This window comes from Xiphophorus couchianus, chromosome 19 (assembly GCF_001444195.1).
Source record: "Xiphophorus couchianus chromosome 19, X_couchianus-1.0, whole genome shotgun sequence".
In the NCBI taxonomy this organism is placed as follows: Eukaryota; Metazoa; Chordata; class Actinopteri; order Cyprinodontiformes; family Poeciliidae; genus Xiphophorus; species Xiphophorus couchianus.
In genome coordinates this window covers 6214753-6238141 of record NC_040246.1, presented here as the reverse complement: position 1 = coordinate 6238141, position 23389 = coordinate 6214753, and the positions used below count along the sequence as shown (strand labels likewise).

Sequence of the window (23389 nt, the reverse complement as noted above, 5' to 3'; positions counted from 1 at the left end):
CAGTATAGCAGTGTGTAAATGACAAAAATGTTTACGTTTTAGATACTTGAAATAGAAAACATTTTACTCTTTTGATCCAAAATGGAAAAAAGTATAAAAACAATAATTGATTATACATTTAAAAAAAATATATATATATATTTGTTGGCGTGTGTCTTTTAGTTCGGGCCATATTCTGAGCCGACAGAAGTGACGACCGCAGCTGGACCTCCTGGTCAGTGTGGGGCGCCACTCATCACGCTCACAAGTAACACCTGTGTGACGCTCGACTGGGAGGTGAGGAAAATGCAACCACAGAACTTAATATGCTAAGAAGAACCAACCAGAAGATTGGTTTTCTCAAGATTTCTAAAGATAATTGGAGTATCTTTTTTATATATATCTGCTCAGCTAAAGTGAAGTATCCAGAATTCTCCTTTTGCTTTGACTTTCAGCCATTTTTATTGATTTTTCTCAAGAATGCAGGAAATGTATCAGAAGCAGCCAAGTATGAAATTGCAACAAGGATTACCCAGCAGTTCTTCCTTCATAATCAGACTTTTTTTTCACTGTCTCACCTCAAAGACACAAAATAGATGGAGAGAGAGTGGATTAGTAGGTCAGCAGCATTAAATGAACACAGAATAGGAGGGATTAAATGCAAACCCAACAGGACCTACTGACATTTTTATGGTAATATAATTCAAAACTCAAATGAACCTTTTAAAAATGTTTCTTATGTATTCAGATATCAAATATATATTTAGTGTTGTTTAAGTTAATATTAATGTATTGATATAATCTCACCGTGTCCATAACCTGATCCATTTTTTTTTTTTTACCAAAGCAAAACATATTGGGAATATCAACAGACAAGACTAATTTTGACAACTTTGATACATTGATACATACAAAGTTAAATAAAAGTAACTTTGGCTCCAGTACGCAACCATGTGGAATTTTTAATTGGGATCTTTAATTGTTCAGATTTGTCATTTATTAGTTTCACTTCCTGAAATCTTACAAGTTGTGAACAAAATTCTGCATTTAAATTTATTTTAAATAGCTTTGTTTGACTCAGAAGTGTTGCATGTAATATAATAAAAATGTACACTGTGACGTCATTATGCTGTTTTATTCCAGACAAAATTAATAACCACAAACTCTCTTCTGAGTACCAGAAGAAGAAACAACAAAAAGCTGTTAAAAGCCACAAAAGGTCATTGCTTACTAACCTGGCCTGTTACTGAGTGCTGTCTGAAGACTTTTTATACAACATTTTAGATTCATGTAATGTCATATTCAAATATTTTTTGAAAAAAATGTTTTCGGTGTTCATAAATTGTAAGTCATAATTGTTGGAATTGACAAAAATAATGGAAAATGTGTTATTGGACTTAAATATAATGAAGCTATGCAATACCCAAGTGTGAATTACTAGGAAAAAGATAAACTTTTCAGTTTTATTTATTTATTCAAATAAATGCAAATGTACTTCCTGGACTCAGAAAACAGCCTCTGTTTTTATTGAAAATAACTAACCTTGTCCCTTATATCCACTGAATCTTATAAACAAAAGGTTAATTTGACTTGAAAAATTACACCACTCATACCATGCGTCAGATCTGAATAGGTTAATGTCAGGTTTCCAGAAGTTCTATAAGCTGAACGCGTGTTTCTGTGTGCTGCAGAGCCCCGAGGGTTCGGGGACAGACATCTCAGAGTATCGACTGGAGTGGGCGAAGGAGGACGAACCCTGGGAGCTCATTTACTGCGGCTCTGCCACACAGTGCGAACTGTCAGAGCTGACGCCTGCTACGGATTACTGCTGCAGGCTACAGGTAACAGAAAGCGAAAACTGCACTTGCATAGTAGATCTGTGGACACAACAGAAACACAAAGAGGCACGGGCAAAGGCGAGATCAAAGAGGGAACCGCGCAGACGCTTTCTCTGGACATAATTGCAGAAACCTGCACAGCATGAAAACCCTGAAGGAGCTTCAAAAGCATAAACACAAATAGAGACAGGAGACCAGAGATAATGGCCAATTCAATTTGTGCTGCAATTCTTAATCTGGTGTATAAATGGTCACAGTGTGGTTCTTTCTCATATTCTGTGAGTGTGTATTTATCTGACAAGCTCACAAAAACACACAAGCACCTACACAGGCCTCTGTAGCTTTGAATCCAATAACGGCATGTTTTATGGTTCCCTACTTTATTGGCTCATTTATATCACTGGGACATCACAAGGTCAGCTGGCAGTCAGCATCACTGCCTGTGTGCTCATGTGATGTCGTAGTGAGTTTCTGTGCATTACAGTGTGCTTTGCGCTAACTTGTTCCACTTTTTGGTTTCTCAAGAGAACATGCAAGAAAGAATCATGACAGACTCTAAACTCAGTTGATCTTACATGGGACATGGTGTTCTGTCTTTATGTGAGCAATAAAGGAACAGTCAGCAAAAATTAGTAAACTCTCACTCCTTTAAAGTCTCTTCTTTTCCTATTTGACACGTAAATTGACTTACTCGTTTTCAGCTAAGTTATGGTGGGAAACTCAGTCTTTTCAAGCTTTTCACGTTGCTACTTATTGCTTCACTATGTAGCATATTGCAAAAGGCTTGACATCTTTTTTTTTCATTTTGTTTTGAAACAAAAGTCTGAAAAAAATGTGACATGCACTTCCATCAGTTCCCAAAAAAAAACAAAACGATTGTTGCAAATTTTACAATACTTCTTATCTTTCTCCTGAAAACTTATCTATTTTCTAGTTGTTGTTTGCAGATTTTTTTGTTGTTTTTAAAGAATAAAAAAAAAACAACAACATGTATGTATTTCCGTCCACTTCACAAATGCACCTCTTTCTAGTGGTCTATCACATAGTATCTCAATATTTACATGGTAAAAGCACAAGAGCTATGTATGCAAACATTACCTCTGCTGGTCTTTGTTTGTTTATTTTTTGTTTTAACTTTAAGGACTTTTAAAATTTAACCAGAAAAAATATATATCAAAATAGAAACATTTTGCCCTGTTTCAGCCAGCCAATTTCTTTTTGCTTAAACTTGTTTGAGACCATTAGCTGGACTATAACAAGCCGCTGCAGGAAAAATCCAGGCAATTATAAATAAATATTAGACACCTCTGTAATTACAAATAAGCTGTTTGATCATCTGAATTCATCCAGCTGCTCACTTTAAAGACATCTTCAAGACATTTTTGACATTCTTCTGGTCTTCGCCAGTGATAGCAGTGTTCTTAAAATATCACCTTTAACAACTTTTCTCATTAGTAACAGTCATCTCTCACTCACAGATATTCCCTTTATGGTGTTCATCTCTCTCATCTTCCTGTGCTTCTCTGTGTTTTGCTCAGGCGGTGAACCAGGCTGGCGCTGGTCCATACAGTGAGAGGGCGAGTTTCCAGACACCGGCGACGCATCCCGACCAGGTCTCGACCCTCACTCTCCTGGACCTCCCGGCGTCCTCCGAGGCGGGTTACTCCTCGTCTACTTGCCTCCTCTTGAAGTGGGAAAAGCCAAGCAGCAACGGTTCGGAGATCTCCTCCTATATCATCTCTGTAGACGACCAAACTGTCACCGTGGAATCGGGGACGAGTCACCTCGTCACAGGCCTGCAGCCAGACACTGAATACAGGTAACCATTCACTCCAGACATGATGCTGCAGAGCCCTGATTTCAAGTAGAGTTAGCACATTCATGAGTTGTCAAGTTTGTCATGAATTTTAAACTTAAAAAATATTGTTTTTAGTCTTTTTTTTTTTTTTTTTTTGCTCATTTCTGCCTTATTTTGTACAGATCTGATTAACCCCAACATAATCCTGGCTACTACAATTTTTTTTTTTTTTTTGCTCATTTCTGCCTTATTTTGGTTTGTACAGATCTGATTAACCCCAACATAATCCTGGCTACTACAATTTTTTTTTTTTTTTTGCTCATTTCTGCCTTATTTTGGTTTGTACAGATCTGATTAACCCCAACATAATCCTGGCTACTACAATTTTTTTTTTTTTTTTTTTTTAAATGTTGAAAAACTCCACGATGCCATTTAAATCACACAAATGCACTACTGCTGCTGCTAAATTTCCATATGCAAATCTGCTTCTCAGATATTATGGCAATGATGCAGTAATGGCTTTGTGTAATCTCACGCTGTGCTATGTGGACACTCTGTCTGTGCCAAAGAATATCCAGTGTCATTCACTAGTGATGTTGCTCCAGAAAGGAGAATTCAATCTGTCTTCTAATTAAATTAAGCTAATATTTATTTGCAGACACTTGTAGCATAGAGCATTTACCTTTCTTTCCCAGATGGCCAGGCAATCAAAGCATTTATCACAATTACACACTCTGAACAAAGGCATGAGAAGTGACTTGCATACCTCGGATATATGACAGGACTTGATGTTTCACAAAAATAGATATGCCTAAAATGCATTATTAGATATGCTAAAATGAATTTCGAGATCAGAAACGGTGTGAAGGGAGCTCTTAGAAATCAAACTAAGCACATCTCTCTCTTGCGCCATCAAATAGTGATTGTTGCTTGTGTGAACAGTTATAGCAATCAAGAGACTTAAAGAACAATCTTTCCTTTTTCATGCGAACACTAATAACAGGATCTGGTATGTGGCGATTATGCAACACTGCCAGATTGATACATGAACATGTCATAAAGCTTGTAGAAGTCTTTTTGGAAGCCCGTTACTTGTTACATTACTTTGCATTTGGGTTAATGATTTGTAAACCATCTGCTATTATATTTAATTGGATACTGTAGGGGGTATTTATAGACAGAATCTGAAGGTTGGCTCTTTGGTATTTTCATGAACTGTAATATGACACCTCTTGTAACCAAGTAGCAGTAAACAGGTACTTAGTCATCTGTATTGCCAGCCAATGTTGTGATCCTTCTGTGCCCCCCCTTTTCCCCTCCCTACCCGATGTACACATGCATCAGCCATAGCATTATGACCACTGACAAGTAAGACTACTCATCTCTTCACAGAAAGCCTGTAACATGGCAGCACTTGTTCCTTACAAAAGTAATTTGTTCCTTAAAAGGAGTATTGTAAAACAACAACAACAAAAAACTGGTAAACACTTCAAAACTGTTTATCAAAGGAATAGAAATGTCCACACAGCTGTGATAGTTAAAGAATCAGAAAACTCCACAACATCCTCACACCTTAACCTGTCAAAGCAACTTGTTGCAAAGCGTTTGGTAAGATCTAATGACTGGTCATTGTGTGAAAGCTGTGTGTTTTTGGGCATGCACATATAATTGTGGTGGCAGTTCTTAGAATTGTAATAAAAAACAAACAACAAAACAAAACAAAAACCTGAGAAATAATGCTACAATGAGGTGGGGAAGAGTGAAGAGGTAGGATAATCACACACCCCACTGTTTTCACTCGGAGGTTGTTTTTGTCCCCATGTACCACTGATCTCTTGCATAAGGGCTGCCGCTGAGCCAGAACACAGCGCATGTGTTTATTTGAGGGTGAGTGTACCTGTGAGTTGTTTTCTGGAGGCCGACAGATTGTAACTCTTGTTGTTGCAGACACTGATTGTGTAGGTGCTTCATATTTTATTTGTATGGCCTTGCGAAGCGCCACAAACGCTTTCTCTGACAACATTGGGGGTCTCCTATGACCATATTATGGGGTTCTCTCTTCTACCTTTGTCAAACAAACAGTTCAGATTTCCAGGACAAAGCTCTTCTATTATTATTTTAAAGTTTTGTTGCTTTAACAGAAGGCACTTTTATGATTAATCAGCTTTTAAGCAGAAAGCAGGCAGAACTTCCACTGTTTTGATGATTGCGTAATTTACATCAAGAAGATAATGTGACCACAGTACTAATGTAATTTATCATAGAAAAAAAAAAAATTCAGTCTTTGACATAAGAGGTTCCTATTTTAATTTCACGCTACATGACATTTTAACCCAGCAATTTTTAAAATCCCCACAGCAACTTGAACCAGACAGAAAGTCAAATAATTTCTCTGTTTATTTTCCACTGTCTTATTGCACTAACAAGGTCGTTTTGGATAGTGTAGAAATCATTGTCTGTAAAAAAAACAAAACAAACTTATTTGTTGAGGCATGCAATTGTTGGTGCAAAGAGCTATTTTTTGTTGTTGTTGTTGGTTCTGAGCAAATTTATTGGAAAAGACTGGTCATTACTAGTTTTTCCGTACCTTGGCCGTAAAGATTTAAACATCTAAACATCAGGTGTGGAAGCCCCTGGGTCTTAGGTGTTCTCTCGTTGTTTCTTCTTCTTCCTCACAACCTCGCATCACAGTTTATCCTTGTGCTTAACAGCCCAGTGGATGAATAAATGTTGCCCTTTTTCCTTCTACTTGACTTAGCTGCAAGAAAAGGTTACTGTTATGAAAAATCAACAGTTAAATGTCAGAACCTATATGCCCTCTAGCACAGGTGCTAATCAGCTGATCAGACATCGCAGGACGAAGACTGAGGAAACCAGGGGGGGATTCTTAGAAGTGAGGCGCAGAGGAGTTTGAAGAAGGGAAATCTATTTCTTGGTTCTTTTTAATTAGCTGTGATTAGGTGCATCTATGTGCTCTTAGATGCTGGCAGTTTTTTTAGTTTTTTTTTTAAAGAAAGGCATGTCTCTGTCTAAACTATCTTGATGATTACATTACACAAATTCTCTGTAACATCTAAAATAAAAAATAAAAATGTGTCCTTTTCCTCATGTAATGTATTGCCCATCTTTTTTTTCTTTTGATGACATTTATAGAAGGAAAGTGGCCAGAAATGGTTGGCACATTTGGGTTTCATGTTGGAGAGTGCATTAAGTTGTACTAGGAGGCTGATAATGGGCGAAAACCTCTTCACAGAAACTTTACCTCGCCATTAGTCAAATAGGCCTGCAGATACTCCTGAGAGCTTACAGGGTTAGGTTAGCTGGTTCATACATTTCCCAACGTTTCCATGTGCAACTGCTGTAAACCTATAGTCTCAAGATATTTTTATGTATCTATTAACATTTTAATGTCGTTTTTGTATTGGGGAAGTCCCTATTAGAATATTTTTCCCCCATTACAAAATCACATAATTTCAAGACATATTTCCAGACATTAATTCTAGGCCCATACGATACAAATTAGTTTATCAAAACAATTTATATACATGGTTACTTAGAAGCTTTACAGTGCAATAAAGCTTCTAAGTAACCATGATTGTACAAATGTAACTAACAACTTCGGTTCTTCTCCTGCTGTTGTGTTTATGCAGATCAGGTTTGCTGAAATGCTAGGCTAATGTTAGCATCTTTGCTCTCTGTTTTGATATGACTCGTTGATAACTTGATTCGCAACATATTTCCATGCATTTCTAGTTCATCGTATGCAAGCAAACCTTACAGTAAACGTCGTGCGCTTGCTTCAAAAACTTGTTGCTTTGTGTTGAACGCCATACAGTTTGTTGCTTTCTGTTTCAGCTGCTTTCTGCACAGGCAATTGACAGAAATTTCAACAGCCAGTACAGTAAATGTGCCATTCATTGATCAACAACATAATGTGCACATGAAAATAGCACATGATTAATAGCCAGTAGTTGGCTGCTGATCATAGTCACTGATTTCACACCAGATCTGGACAATAATACTGTATTTATCTTATTGAGTCCCCTGTAAGTTACCTAACAGTAAATTTCCATTGACAGCTTTTACAGTACATGATAACATCTCTCACCAACTCATTATTACCTTTCAGTCTGCAGATTCAAGCAGTGAACGCCATTGGCTTTGGTCCTCTGAATCCATTGCTGGTAGCGAGGACCCGCCCCCTTCCTCCAGCCCCGCCCCCACTCGAATGCTCCGCCGCAGGCCCTCAGAGCCTGAAGCTCAAGTGGGGCGAGAATGCCGGACACACACGCACCCTCCTCTCTGAAGACGTGGTCTACACACTACAAATGGAAGACAAGAACCACAGGTGGAGTGCACAAACCCACCCCTACACACGCCCGCGCGCAAACACACGGATTTATACCTGTGTTCGAAGTGATAACTTTTTGCAGTCAGCTTAATCCACAAATATTATTTGTATTTGAGAAACTCATCAGTTAAAGGACGTGGGAATCTGATTGTTCTTTAAGTTCTGATATTCGCTTTTCTTGTGCTTTGTGAATTACTTGCATTTTTTTGTTGTTGCTTACTGCATTTAAATATCATTCATGACAAGCGATTTCAGAGAAATTGATGTTTTCCTTGTTTTTTGGCCACACTGCACACTCATTTTCTCCTCACCCCAGAGCTACCCAACACAGTAAATCAAGACCTTGGTCAATACAGCAGACAGAATCACAGCAGGTTGAGGAGGCTGAGGGAAAGTGAGTGCACACGTGTAGTCTGAGGTACTCTTGCGGATGCGTGAGTGTTTGTGGGCCGGGGTGTGTGTGGGCGTGTGTGTGTGTATGGCCACTAACTACATGTACTGAGGAGTAATCATGTTGAGGGCATTTGTGACCAGCTGGAAAACAGCCTCCAGTAATCAACCCTCCATTTAACCAACTGGCTAGACACAGGTGAGACAGAAAAAAACAAAGACAGAGATTATTAGCTGACTGAACAGGAGGGGAGAGTGTTAGAAACCTCTACCTCTCAGGATTACCGTGGCTGGCATTGTGTTGGCACCCAGGTATCTTGGCAACCCTGGAATGGGACAGAAGCGCAGATGGCAACAGATGGGCACATATAGAACTGGCTGTGATCTGTTCACCTCTGCACAACACACACTTTTGCATATAAATGACAGAACAAGCAATACAAACATGCAACGTCACATTTGCCGTCTAAATGAAAGCTGCGTTAACTACCCAGATTGTTCTATTTACCCTTTTCTGACTATATTGGTGACTGTGTGTCTAAAAGGGCGTCAAACCCTGTGTTGAACTCTGTCTGTGTGCATAATTATTTGCACCGCTTAAATATGCTTAAACAAGTTAACATTTTTATAACAAGTAAAAATGTTATTGTAATCAACAAAATCTCCCTTCTTCTGCCTTTTGGTCAGCATATCCAGAATCGATTTAATATTAGCAAGTAATTCTTTGTTTTTAGAAACTCTTACATTTGTCAAAAACATAAAGTGAGAGAAAATTGTGTTTTTGTTGCCCAGCGAATATAGATGAAATACCAACCTGCCTAGAAAACGAGTGCAATTCTTTTTTTTTATGGTATTTAAATTTTTTAAATTATTTATCAGCCATTAAAACCTAAGATTTTGTGTGAATGACAGGAGATATTTTGTACGAAATTTTGAATTTGGGGTTTTCAGATTAAGTTAGCTCTTTCACATCTTTCTTTGTTCCCCAATCACATTGCGTCAAAATGAACTGTCATGATTGTTTTATTTTTTTAATCAATAAGGCAACCAGATGCAAGATTCTCATTGTGGCCAAGTGACAAAACAAGAAGGTTTTGAAAGCTTAAACATGTGGAGCTTTGCAAACAAATATCTTGAATATCCAGCCGCAGTTTCTCCAAATATGATTTGGGCTTTTACATTGATCATTTTGACTTTGGCTGTCCTCTATAATGTCTTTAGTTGTTTCTCTGATTGTCCTCTGATCTAATTCCTACTTATGAATCTCATTTTATCTGTTAGTATGCTTACAATATCAGAACCTCGGGAGACATTAGAATCTGTTTTCCTATCTGTCTCTCAGCATATTTTTCCCTTGTGCATCCAGGCATATTTATTTTTTTGACTGTATTAGGCAAAACAAAATATTTTTGTCATATTCACAATATTTACTTCTCTCTTTATTTTTCTCTTCCTTCCAATTGCCTTTCCAATTCTTTTTCTTGTTTTTTTTAAATTTATTTTTGTGTACTTTTATATTTCCTTCCAGTGTCCAGTTAATTCCTTCCATTACTGCATGTTCCCTCATTTTCGCAATTCTGTTGTGTTTTCTCTTTATAAGAACTTTTTTCTCTGTTCCCATTTTCCATATCCTGCGTTACCCCAAAGGCCTTTTGTCAGGGACATTACGGGTTGAAAGGATGAGACGGTAATGGGTTGTTTTACAGTTCAGAGGAGGATTAAACCATCTAACACAAAGGATTCTTAAGAAGAATGTAGGTGGACAAAACACTGCTTCAGCTGCGTCTGTGTTTGAACCGTCCATGTTTTTATCTATTGCCAGGATTTATCTAAAGGTTTCATGCCTCCGTCTTCCCTTAAGTCTTTTTGAAGTTTAACTGTTTGTCATCATGCTTTCCTGTGCCTGCTGAAAATATCCCAGTATAATCTGGTAAAAAATTTTTTTTATGTAATCAGTGTTTGGCAAGCGATTTGTTTTGGCTGGATTTAATCATAACTTAATCACAAAATATACCTGAAATATTGATAACGCCTGCAGTGGACCGTTTTGCTTTATAAAAACTAGGTTTGTTTTTGACCCTAATAGTTTGTTTTTTTTTCTTAATGGAGACAAAGACAACCTTTGATGATATATAGTAGGGAAGCTGTATGTCCAACTGATGACTGACCAACTGAGAATACATAGGATACTGTGTGCTTATAGAGATGGAGGTTTGGCAGCGCATATTAGATCTGAACTGCAAATACACCACACCTTTTTCTAATGTTCAACCCCTGGCTGACAGGTGGATTATTTAAAGTAAGTAAAAAAGCCCCAGGCACACCCACAAGTGAGAGACTTGTTGTGTTTTTGTTTGTGATAAACTTCACTGCAATGCCTCCAAGAGGATTTTTTCCACCAAAGCAGTTTTACTGCTTAACCACCGGTTATTCTAAAGCCAGTTTAGGTTGATTTTGTACATGAAACCTTTTTGTTTTTCCAGTTAACTGAGAATCAAGTCATTATGCTGCTCATTATGCGACAGTAGCTGTCTGATTTGTATCCCTACAAAAAGTAATTATAATATCATCCTCTAAATTTATGAACTGAAAAATGAGATTTTTACATTTAGAAGATGATTCATAAACACCACCTGCCATTGTTGACTGTCAATGTTTAAGATCCGAGTCCAAAATATAATTCATTAATTCAGAAGAAAATACTGTCTGCAAGCACTGCTGAGGCACATCGGCTCATTTAAGCTCTGATATTTATTAAAAAAAAAAGCGACAGGACAATTTCATTTTATTGTATATTTTTGCAAGGACACTGACAATAACATACTTGTGAGTTATAGATTCATTTTGAGAAAACAAAATGTGAAAACCACAAACGCATTACAGCCAGAAACGTTGCAGAACAAAACAGATGTTGCTACGACCGCACTTTGGCTCTGAATCAAGGTTGCAGTTAGCTACATTAACTGTGTGCTGGTAAATTGACTGAGTTAGGCTGACATTAGTAGCTCTATGTATTAATTGTTCTGACACGCTGCCTTTTAGCCTAATCCAGTCGACAAAAACAGGTCACAGCTCCTGTCAGACCAGATGATGCATCTATTTTCTATATGCGTCTATATTTCCAACTAAAACCCTAATCTGTTTGTGTTGGGTAAGTTTTGGGGTTAGGGATCCAGTTCAGCTTTGTGTGCAAAAATTAATAACACTACATATCAGCCTGAGAAAGTAGTACTCCAGCTCTCCGTAGTACAGCTAATAAAGAGCCCATCTCATGTTGTTGTTTCTCTTTTTCTCTTGCTTCTTTTCCTTCTTTCATTCAGCTTCTCATTGCCTCTTGAATATCCTTCCTTCATCACTCCTCTCTCACCCTGTCACATCCTCTTATTCACCCTCCCCTCGTGTAACCCATTTTCTTTGTCCATACATCACTCGTCTTTCTCTTCCATTGCTTTCTTTCTCGCCTTTTCCTGGACAAACTCATTGCATCGATAAATATCTCCTTTCCAGCTCATATCCACTTTTTTTCTTGATGCACAGATGTGCCAATTCTCTCCTACATTCCTTCAATCAGCTAGGCAGCCTGGAATATTTCTTCCTTCTATTCTTGGTTTTAAAGGCCTATATGTAAAGTTGTGGGTTTTTTAAAACCAAGATGGTGGCTTAATTGCTTACGATGGAAATTTGTAGAGATGTACAATTCTCAGAGCTTGAAAGAAACGGGCAATGGCTATTGAGACATTTAGCAACTACAACTAGCTCTGTGGGACAATTTTCTTCTTTTCGTTGGTTAGAAATCTAAATAAAACACTGGTTTAGATAGAGAACATATTTGTTTAAGTAGAACATAGCATACCTGTGCTTATCTAAAGTAGCTGTTAAGAAGATTCATGTAAAGCTGACTGTCTTCTCCCTAAAATGATGTCTTCTATCTTCTCTGTATCAGCCACAGTTAGTTTAAGAATTGCTTAGAAAATGTGTTTCATTTGCTTAGTCTGGCAACTCGTTGTCATTTCTCCTCTGCATGGTTTCCCAGGTTTGTGACCATCTACCACGGTCCCAGCCACACCTACAAAGTCCAACGACTGATTGAGTCCAGCAGCTACAGCTTCAGAATACAGGCCCTCAGTGTAGCCGGGGAGGGTCCTTTCTCTGATACATATACGTTCTGCACCACCAAGTCTCTACCCCCCGCCATCAAAGGTAAACTTCTCTCAATCTTCCAATCAAAAGAAGTTGCATAATATGCCTTGTGTTTCAGCATCAAATGAAAAATACCAATCGTTGATAACGCTACAGTTCATCGATCTGATCTTGTTGATTTGATCTCCAACTAAGCCAGGCTGCCACTGATTTTGTTTTGGAGATTTCAAAAGAAAAAAAGCATTATGTCATGAGCATCACAACTCTTCCATGCAATAATGACATAATATTATCTCATGAACTGATGAACAGTCACTCCCCTCAGCAAGTTAATGCTTGAAGTGGATAAAAATACTCAGAGCATTCAGAATAAAACATAGAGACAATAAATGTAGCACTGATTATGATCAACCTGCACTTGTGTACATTATTACTGTTTATTTAAAGCTTTTTTAAAGAGTTTATTGGTTGGTTTTGTTAAAAACAAACAAACATAGTAACAGCAGTGTGGATGATTGGAATAATTAGATTTAGTCAAAGCGTATATGTTCAGACTTGTCAGCCATGGACTTGATCTGCATGTATATTTATATCCACCAAGCAATTCTTAAACATTGGAGGTGGCATGAGTAATATAATGGTACTCTTGTCATCACAAAAGTGTACAAAACTTTTTTCGCAAAGCACTATACATCATCCGAGTTTTCACTGCAATGTGTTATATGATAGTTTTCCCAGAGGAAAAATTTACTCTTTGTGTTTTGAGGTTTGCATTAAGAGAATTTGAGGTCGTTTTTAATTATTTAATTAATTTATTGTAATTTTATTATTTGTTTTGTGTGGTTTTTTTTAATATTTTTTTGCAGAGTGAGAACTTTAACTGGCATGTTTCAAATTTTCTAAAAAAAACAACAAACAAACCTTCACTTTTCCATTCCAACAGCCCCCAGGATTCATCAGCTGGAGGGGAACGTGTGTGAGGTGACATGGGAGACTGTCCCACCAATGAGAGGAGACTCTGTGAACTACATCCTCCAGATGCTGGTGGGGCGTGAGTCTGAATACAAACAGGTTTGTCTCTTTCTCGCACAAAGACATGCATACAACAAAGTCAGCTTAAAGGGTGGAGCTGGGAGCCGCCATCTCTCTGGTCCAGAGCTTCTCTTTAATTGCTTGATTCTTTTTTATTGCTCCAGAATTGCATAGGGAAAATATTTCTAATCTTCAGTGGTGATTTTTAATTTAGTCTTCCTCGGATGGGAAAGGACACATTCAGCTGCAAAATTGCACATGGATAAATAAAACACACATTCACCTAGATAGAAATTTACATATGGAAGAGAAAGAAAAGCATGAATGCTGACACTTTTATGTTCACTCACTTCCCCTGAGTGATGGTATTTACTAAGAGATATTGCAAGAATTTCAATGACTTGTGGCACAGCAGCAGCTGAAAAAGATTTTGAGTTCACTTTGAAAATGTGACAGCTGTAAAGATGAGCAGAGAAACAGACATTAATATTCACCCTTGTGCCATCTTCTGTAATTGGATTACCGAATGGTTGGAGGGAGACGGCCGAGTCTTTCAGACCATGTGGATATGTGCACAACTGGTCCCTGTTTACGTTTATTTAATTGTGCGAAGAGATCGGATGCATACTGATGGATTTTTTTCTCACCAGAACGTTTATTCTCCTTGATGAAGTGTTTGTCTCGGTCAAACATTTTACCATTTAGCTTTTCAGCCACAAACTTTCATGCATTGGGATTTTATATGCAAAGTAATGTGAGTGATTGTGAGATGGAGGTAATAGGATACAATGTTTTCAACTTGTTTTACAAATCTCCTTGTCTTTTTGTGTAGCACGTGTCTGTATTCAGTCAACTTGTACAACCATCTTTTGCTGCAGTTCCGACCCGCATACTCTTTTGGGTCAACTTTGTGCATTGAGACTAACATGTTTAGCCCAAGTCTTGAAAAAATTAGGTTTATGTCATTCTAACACCTAACGTAAACTGTTCCATTGCAGCTCTATTAGTATGTTTGAAACATCGTCATTCCCCTAGTTGAAATACTTCTTTCAGGCTCCACATTTTCCTCTATATTTAATTCAATACACCTTGATATCATCTACAACACCCTTCTCTGTCTCCTGTGTTGAAGAAGATTTGGTATCACTTTATTTAAAGGGGTGTGCATAAAACTTACATGAGACTGTCATAAACATGACATAACACATGTCATGAACATGAAGGAGTCTTTGTAAGGAACTGGGATTTTGTGTGTTATTTCTAGTTAATTTAGTTTCTGTGTTGTCTTGTCTACCCAATTATTGGTCCCAGCTGTCTTGTGTTTCCTTGATTATTTTCCCCTGGGTATTTATACTCACCTGTGTCTTAGTTTCCCCTGTGGATCCTTGTCATAGTCTGTAGTTGTCTGTATCTAGTGATCGTTGCTTATCTGAGCATCCAGGCTTTGTTACTTATGAGACATCATTAAGCTCACTTATTTCCACTTCATCCTGGGTTTGATCGCCTCTTCAATCCTCATCTAGAGACCATTCTTGACAGTCTTCATAAATGTTTACGACTGTTGTCATGAAGTGTCATTCGGCAAATAATGACACTTTTAATGCAAAGATGCACTAAAAGTTGCATTAAAAGTTTCGACTTTGCATCATTCAGTAAATAATGAACCTCTCAATGCAAAATTTTATTAGAACTTGCATGAAAAGTCAATAGAAATGTCAGCTTTGCATTAAAAATGTCATTATTCACCAAATAACACTTCATGACAACAGTCATAAGCGTTTACAAAGACTCCTTCATCTTCTTGACAGGTGTTATGTCATGCTTATGCACACCCCTTCAAGTCAAGTGTTACCAAAGATTTTTAATTGAAGTATATTTTTAAACTTACACTTGCTTCCCTTTCTATCTCTCCACTTTACAAATGTTAAGTACTTGGTATACAACCGATGTCAATTCATATTCTCTTGTTTTTCCCACAGATTTTTAAGGGAGACGAAGGTTCATTCCAAGTTTCCAGTCTTCAGGCAAACACAGACTATCGTTTCCGCGTTGGCGCATGCCGCCAGTGCCGGGACACGCACCAGGAGCTGTGCGGGCCGCTGAGCCCCTCCTCCCTGTTCACGCTGCGCCGCCAGGAGTCAGCTTCGTCGGGAGATCATAGTGCTTTGGAAACGGGCAAGGGGGCGGGCCTGATCTCGAGCGACGAGCGCTTCGCGGCGCTGATCGTGTGCATGTTCGCCGGCCTGTCCATCCTCATCGCCTGCCTGCTACAGTACTTCTTCATGAAGTGAGGGAATTTTTAACTATAGGATAGAAAACGAAATCAAAAGAATAAATCACAGAAATGAACTTTTACAAATGTCTATGAAAGAACAGAATGAAATCAAAACACTTGAGATGTACTTTTAAGGCTATGTATGTCGATTTTTTTTTAAAAAACAACATTTTTTTTGCAATCAAAGCATTGATTCAGGCTTCTCTATTTTTCCTCTCCCTTTACCCGTTTCGGTGTCATTTTCTTCTACACCTCTGTCGTGTTTGTCTCTTTTGTTAAGGATTTCTGTTGAGGGAAGCTTCATCTTGGCTGTACCTCAGTTGGGAAAGAAAACTGATAATCAAGCCTTAAAATAAGTGTGAGCGAAACACTTGCTCCTCATACTGACTTGCATGTTTTTTATTTTTATTTTATATGTCTACATATTCAGTAGAAAACATATATATTTCTCTGCCGTCATTGCCTTACTTTTTGTTCGCTGCGGTCTGTATTCATTCAGCCATATTCAAGTGTAGGCCTTTAAAACTTTAGCTTTTCCTACTTATTCAGTTTGTACCTTCTCTGCAGGCTGTCGGTCAGGACAAACAATCGCCTGACCAAAACACACACTTACACATGCGAAACTCTGTACATAACCATGCATGCATACGAAACTACACATGTGCAAGGACAATGAGAAAAAAACTAATTTCCATTTTGAAGACAGTCATATCTGCTCAGCTTTTGCCATTCAATAACTCGCACATTCAGCTACCAAAGTGATGCAATCGTTTGTGGTGTAAGACGCTGCTATCCTGTGATTTCATAGTATCGGAGAGAAAGAATGGAAAAACGTGTAATTTAGTGTGAAAAATGATGGCAAAGTAAGGTTGAAATGTAAAAGGGGGAAGGAGTGAACTAGGTGCTCAAAAGTACAAGCTCTGAGGTCAGTTTAGCAATTTGTGCTAAAAGGGATAGTTCAGAATGTTTAAAGTTAGGTTCTGTTAAAATTTATAGGCAGTTCATGTTTTCTTTACAGCAGATAACTGTCTTGGCGTTTCCATGTAGTATGAATCCAGATTACTTGGTTTCCGAGGCAGAAACTAATGACTAGTCTAGGAGGGGCCAAGACTGAAGCGGACTTCTGCTGTTTTCAAAACAACTCCGGTCTTTAAAACATAAAAGCGTTTTATTCGAATGCTTTTCAAATAAGAATTAAAAAGGCATTAAATATGTGATGACGTAATTGGCTCATAAGACGGGATGGCAAAATGAAACAAGACAAGATCTTAGAAATATATATGGTTCTTTGTTTTGACAAACTGAAGTCCTGACACATTGCATACTATATTTTAAGGAATATTTGACCAGAGTAAAATTATTTGTTCAGGTTTAGCCCATCTATGTGTTGCAGTTTGCTAGTCTCAAAAATGCTAACTTTAGCTTCATGGCTAACAGTTAGACAGTAGCAGTATTCCCTCGGTGCTTACAGATTATTTTGAAACGGCCTATAATTGTTTTCTTTTTCTACTGGAAATCCAAAATATTGTCATACAAACAATTCAGAAGTGACAGGACTTCTTAAACTCTTTTGCATCAGAGTATTGGCAGCTACCCTGACATTGGTCACCTCTCTCAAATGACCCGACCTCAATAACTATTTTCAGTCTTATTTCAAAACAAGAATCTCAAACATAGATATAGGGACTCGAGTCAAAAGCACTCACCTTCATATCAGGGGATTTATTGGGATTTATGGGTGCAAGAGGACAGCAGTGTCTTCATGATAGTTGAGTGGTTTTTAAACTAAAATAGCTCCAACATGGTGGACTTATTTTAATAAGAAATACGGAACCGCTTATTCTCGTTTCACAAAAAGCCAACGTTTATTTTCTGTGAGGTCAGAGGTGATGTGCTGCCATCTGTCTTACTGTCAGAAACTGGCACTGAAAACAAAACATGAACTACCAGATAGAAATTCATAGTGAAGTAAAAAGTTGCAACATTTTTTGTGGCCTAACTGAACAGTATTTCATTCATTTTTACATTACCTGCCTTTATGTATGTACTGTACCTTTCGATCTTGTGTTCCGCACAGGAAGATAATCAAGGGCGCACTGCCTCCAAACTTCTTTTCCTCTGCAAAATTCATTGCATTTGTATAAAGTTTATCTCAAGTTTAAAGGTTAATAGATTGTGTTCCCACCCAACACTTGAGTTATTATTTTTAGACTGGAGTTGTTTTAAGATGTAGAAATTCACGCAAGCCTGTCCTTTGTTGGACTAGCTGTTAGCTTCTGCCACTGGGACCACCTACACTGAGTTTATGCTAAATCTGCATGCCAAGAGGCCTTAAGTAAGGTATTAACTGCTTCTAATCTTTGGACAGTACCTCAGCATTCCTTTAAATACCACTCTTTGGTCAGAATCTGGACCTTATGTTGGGCATTTGTTGACTCCAGGAAAACAGGCTGGGATCGCAATCGCCTGTTGCTTTTCTTAGGAAGGAGTTGGCCCAGCACATGTTTGATCCTTTGTAAGACCCTTGGGGGTTCTACCTTCTCAGATGTAATAACTTCAACCTCTTTATCTGTAGCGCGATTTTGGAATAAGAGGTGCTAGCAGCGTGTCGGCGACCTTTTCTACAATCTGCATTTGTAAACTGGGAAAAGCCATTAGAAGTTAGCTTGCGCTTTGTTCTCCAGACATTTAGCACAAACGCTGAAGCTGTTTCTCCTTGTAGCGCGTCTGTGAATCAATACATTTAAAGACTCTTCCCCTCTTTTTGCATCTCCTGAATATTTCTACTTAATCCCCCCCTTTTTTTTGGCTCTGCCTACTTCTCACCTGCTTTCGATCCATCCTGTCTCTCTGCTTCTTCCACATCTCTTACTCTTTCTCTATTAAAAGGTGCTTTATTGACATGTAATCAGAGCGGTAGCAAGTCTGTGATCTCTATTCAGACAGACATGATCTCTGAGGACTTGAACTAATCTTCACTAACCAAACAAAGCCTTGGACAGGACACAGCTCAACAGAACAGGGCATTGTGACATACGAAACACCCCCCCTGACCTCTGTGTCCCGCCTCATGTCTGCTCCTCCCAGCAAATCCTTTACATCAAAGCCAAGGTACAAACCGTGTTTATCTTCTGTAGTCCAAAGAAGTCACCCCGATCTGCATTATTAATGTGAGACATGCCTACTTCAGCTGGGTTGGAGTTTGGTGGCGAGACCGGACGGGAGGCAGAGGTTTTGATTAGCTCTGAGTGGCAGCCTGTAACGTACCTCAGGGATAAGGCCTTACAGAGGGGGAGATCCATTTCTGTCGTCCCCATAGCTGTCATCACCATCTTCATATTGACCATCCTTTTCTCGCCTTCCTCCTTCTTCTTCCCTCTTGACGCTGCGTCTCGCCCTCTGTCCTCGCTGTGCCTTGCTTCGTATGTGTCAGTAAGCAAAGCGGTTTACTAGCTCAGAAAAAAAATAAAAAAATCTTTGCCAAAGTTGATGGGAAAGTCAAGGTAGAGTCCTTTTCTAGGTTTTATTTATACTATATATTTGCATACAGTACTTTACATGCCAATTACAGTGCAATCTTCATTTATTTATTGTTTAAAGATTAAGAGACAAGTGTAGTTATATACTAATTTTTTTCTTGTAGCATGTTTTTTTTATGGATGTATGTTAGATTGTATGATTAAGGCCAGCATTCCTTATCTCAGTAACCCTTTAAGTATTTTTCTTGCTCATCAGTTCATGCATTACCGTTTCAGACATGTAACCAAATGCCGATGGGTTTCTGTAACGCTTAGAGACACATGTAGCAAGCCAGACCTTAGTGTCACTTCAAGTTCCTTCGTATGGGGATGAATATTTCTGCCTTTGGCTTTTTTTTCTGTTCTGAATAGTGTTATATTGAAGCTTCTGATATCTTATTTTACAGTTTTTAATGCCAAAGTGCAGCCTTTTTAGCGAACTCTAGATATTGCAGCCATCTTGAGCGTTCTGTGATGTTCTTCTGTAACAGCACACCATTACAACTATTATTATTGTTAGTATTGGAACTCTCTCAAATGGAACAAAACATTAACTTGATCTGTGATTACGCTTTTTTTTTTTTTTTTTACATAATGTTTTTTTTATTGTGTTTTATAAAGCTAAATTGTGCCATTTAAGAAATGTCAAGACCCCGTACTTTGTAGAAATATTTTTTTTAAACTAATTTCACATTTAAATTGAAAGAAAACAAAACAAAAACAATCGTGACGATTTCAGGCAGATGATGATGGGTGCTGGTTATTTCGCCCGTTCGCCGTTTCGTACCTTTGCATGTTTGGTTGTTTTTGATTCCACATTTTCTGTGTGAATTGGTGACATTGAACGCACCGTCGTATCACTTGTCAACCTACAATTTAAAGGAATTTTCTAGATTCTACTGATAGTCTTGTGGAAGGAAATGTAGGTTTATAACTTCAATAAACAACATCTTTATATAAGAAAGACATTTAACTATTTTCATTTGATCAGGGGGTCCTAACCTGTTGTGTTTTCTAACAGTCAGTTGGCCAAAACCTGAGTCGCGTTCAAGTTTTAATAAATGGAATAGAGTTTAACGCTAACATTTTAGACACTACAGTGGCTCTCAAAAGTGTACAGAACCCTGTTAGAATTCCTGGGGTTTGTACTTTTGTGGTGCATCTATCAATTGTTTTTATGTATAATGTGAAATGTATCCCAGGTGATTCATCTGAAAAATGTGAGGGGCTAAAAACTACCTATAAAGGTTGAATAACGAGGTTGCATAAGTGTGCTCTCTCTTGAAATAATACAATTCTATGTCTACCAGCAAAGCAGATCTGGACTTAGTTTGGTCGTTTCAGAGCTTTAATTTTCTTCCCTTAGATGTATGCTTGGACTCACTGTGATGAGGATACTGAGACTCCCCTACATCTTCAGTAGACGCCTGAAGTTAGAGCCAAGTTTTGTTAAAAGCTGTTCACAATTTCACCTACCTTGATGAAAATCTCAGCTGAAAGAAAGTAACTCCATGGCATGATGCTGTCACCACCGTATTTCACTGTAGTTTTTTTTTTTTTTTTTGTGCCAACCGTGTCTTTTGGAATTGTCCAAAATATCATGTTTGGTTTCATCTGACTATTACACATTCGGCCGCAAGTTTATGGGGAGAGCTTAGCTGCAACTGGAACTTTTCATTGGAAGAAAATAATTTTGTCTTGTGACTCTACTCGGTAGCCAAGAAACTGTTGTCAGAGATTGATCTTAATTAGTCCTCCGGCTTATCCACTGGTGGTGCTGGTTTCCTGGGATCCACACTGGCCAACTGAGTATTTTATTTCTTGTCTTTGCAATCATTTTGGAGAAAGAACTGTTTTTTATAAAGTCACTACTGTCTTAAACTGTCTCAATGGTGCTAGGATATATATATATATATATATATATATATATATATATATACTCCTACATTATACCTACGTACAATTAGGTCATTTTGATCTTTATAAACGCTCTTCAAACCATCCATCTTTGCAAAAAGATGGTAATGAGCAAATAATGCACTATAATCGAAAGCCGGTGTGATTTACATAACCAGTTTATGGCACCTTTTATACCCAGTTGAATAGTACAATAAATAGATTATAAACCTGTGGATGTGTACACATTTAAGAGCCACTGTAATAAACATGTTTAATTATTTGTCAAACTGAAGCATTTTTATAATCCATTATCTTTGTAATTTACGACAACAAAACATGGGCAGATTTGCAGCAGTTTAATTAGATGGGTGCAAAAATGGTAAAATAATTTCAGAACAGAGGCATAAATTAGCCAATGGGGCGAACTGACCTGTGGCCTAATGTCAACAAAAGTAGTTTGATAATTCCTTATCAGGTTAGTTGCTGGTGTATCGATAGAGTTTTCTTCTTCTTTGTTTTCTTTTTCTTATTTTTTTTTTATCCAGTGTTTTGCTAAGAGATAATATACAGAGATATCTATAGAGTTATAGAGTAAAAATGGTAAACACATTATGACTAACAAGAGTTGAAGCACTTTTTTTTATGACGAGCATTTGACATGACGAGGTTACGAGTGGGAGGCAACGGATCCTTTGCTCTATTTCGAGAAAAAAAAAAACACTACTGCCAACGCTTACTGTTACGTCCATTGGCATTATCCTCCCGTTGGCATCACTGTGACATTACTGGAGCATGGCACTGCGCTCCCAGCAGAATGCAATCTACAGCACTGAGGAAAGTACACTTCATAAGGGGTACCGTGCCTTTGCCAGATATGCTCATTCTGTCTGCCTAGACTGTTGCATATTAATTGACTGGTCGACGTGAGTTTTCTTGTCTTTATTAACCCCCTTCAGTTTCCCTCTTTGAGCCTTAAAACCCTGGTGCAAGAGCAGAGGTGTCCTTCTGTCGCCAGCAGGCCAGTTATCTTAGTATTGAACAATCTGATAATTCTGGTTTTGTATATCCCTTTACGGGCTTTATTATTCTTTTTTTTTTTTTTTTTTTTTGGTTAGTTGGTTTGTTTTTCCAAATGCTGTTAGCTTTTAAGAGACCCACTTACCCCACAACTCCCCCCCACCCTTGCCAGTCCTGCCTATTTTGTGGCTATGTCCAGAATAAGAGACAGCGTTTTAGCCCAGCAACCCCACGTCTGTGCCTTCTGATCAGTTTTTATTTCTTTTTACTTTTATTTTATATTTTTTTTAAATGTACATTTTACAGTAAGTGGAGGTTTTTGACTGAGAGATTTGGCAATTTGACAGAGACTCACAGGTATTTAACTATTTTCTGAAGCAAATGCAAATAAAAGACAAAAAAAGATATTTTTACCTCACAATTTTAGAGCAAACATTCCAATGTTGTCATGGTCTACGATTTGACACAAAGAAAAAAGCATAAAAAAAGAAGTTCATGCATTTTTGTTTCTTGTATTGTAAATGTTAGACAATTTCATATGCATTATATAAAAAGAAACTGCCATATCAATTTTAATGTATAGATTTTTGCAAATACTACCCTATGTATGTAAGACGTAACTGTATCGGTAGCGTATATATAATATATTTATGCCCAATAAATGTTTTAATTTTTTCTGACTTGCATTGCATTTGTTTTTGTTTCCTGTTGATACTTATTCCAACTCTTATACACTATAATACATGTAATAAAGTGCAGCTTCTGGTGCCTTGCAAAAAATATTCATACTGCCTTTTCCTATGATTTGCCACATTACACCGTGTTCCAAATTATTATGCAAGTGATATTTTCTCAGATTTTCTTAAATAGTCAATGCAAATGATAGTCAGTATAATTTTCAAGTCGTGAATTATTACAGTATAAATCAAATTTTACTGAACAAAGCTCCCCATGAGAACAGGTTTTTTTTTCAAAAATAAAAAACTCAAAATGCACTGTTCCAAATTATTATGCACAGCAGATTTTCTAAACATTTTATGGATTATAAAGAACTTCAAACGATCATTCTTTGAATGTGCAGCATTAAGTGGTCACATGTATTAAATCAACAGCTATTTCAGTTAAAAACATCTTAACAGACCGAGTTACATG

At 37.7% G+C, this 23389-nt stretch overlaps 1 protein-coding gene across 2 annotated transcripts in view; it reads left to right on the top strand.

The window, feature by feature from the left end:
• The window catches only part of fndc3ba (fibronectin type III domain containing 3Ba), a 110524-nt gene extending 87607 nt beyond the window's left edge, over positions 1–22917 (top strand). For both annotated transcript variants that reach the window (XM_028000037.1, XM_028000038.1), the window contains 7 exons: positions 163–276; positions 1671–1820; positions 3356–3636; positions 7745–7963; positions 12390–12556; positions 13440–13567; positions 15508–22917. In XM_028000037.1, the coding sequence (XP_027855838.1) occupies positions 163–276; positions 1671–1820; positions 3356–3636; positions 7745–7963; positions 12390–12556; positions 13440–13567; positions 15508–15819 (1371 nt within the window). In that variant the 3' untranslated portion in view covers positions 15820–22917. The remainder of the gene's footprint in view (positions 1–162; positions 277–1670; positions 1821–3355; positions 3637–7744; positions 7964–12389; positions 12557–13439; positions 13568–15507) is intronic.
• The last annotated feature ends 472 nt before the right edge of the window (positions 22918–23389 follow it).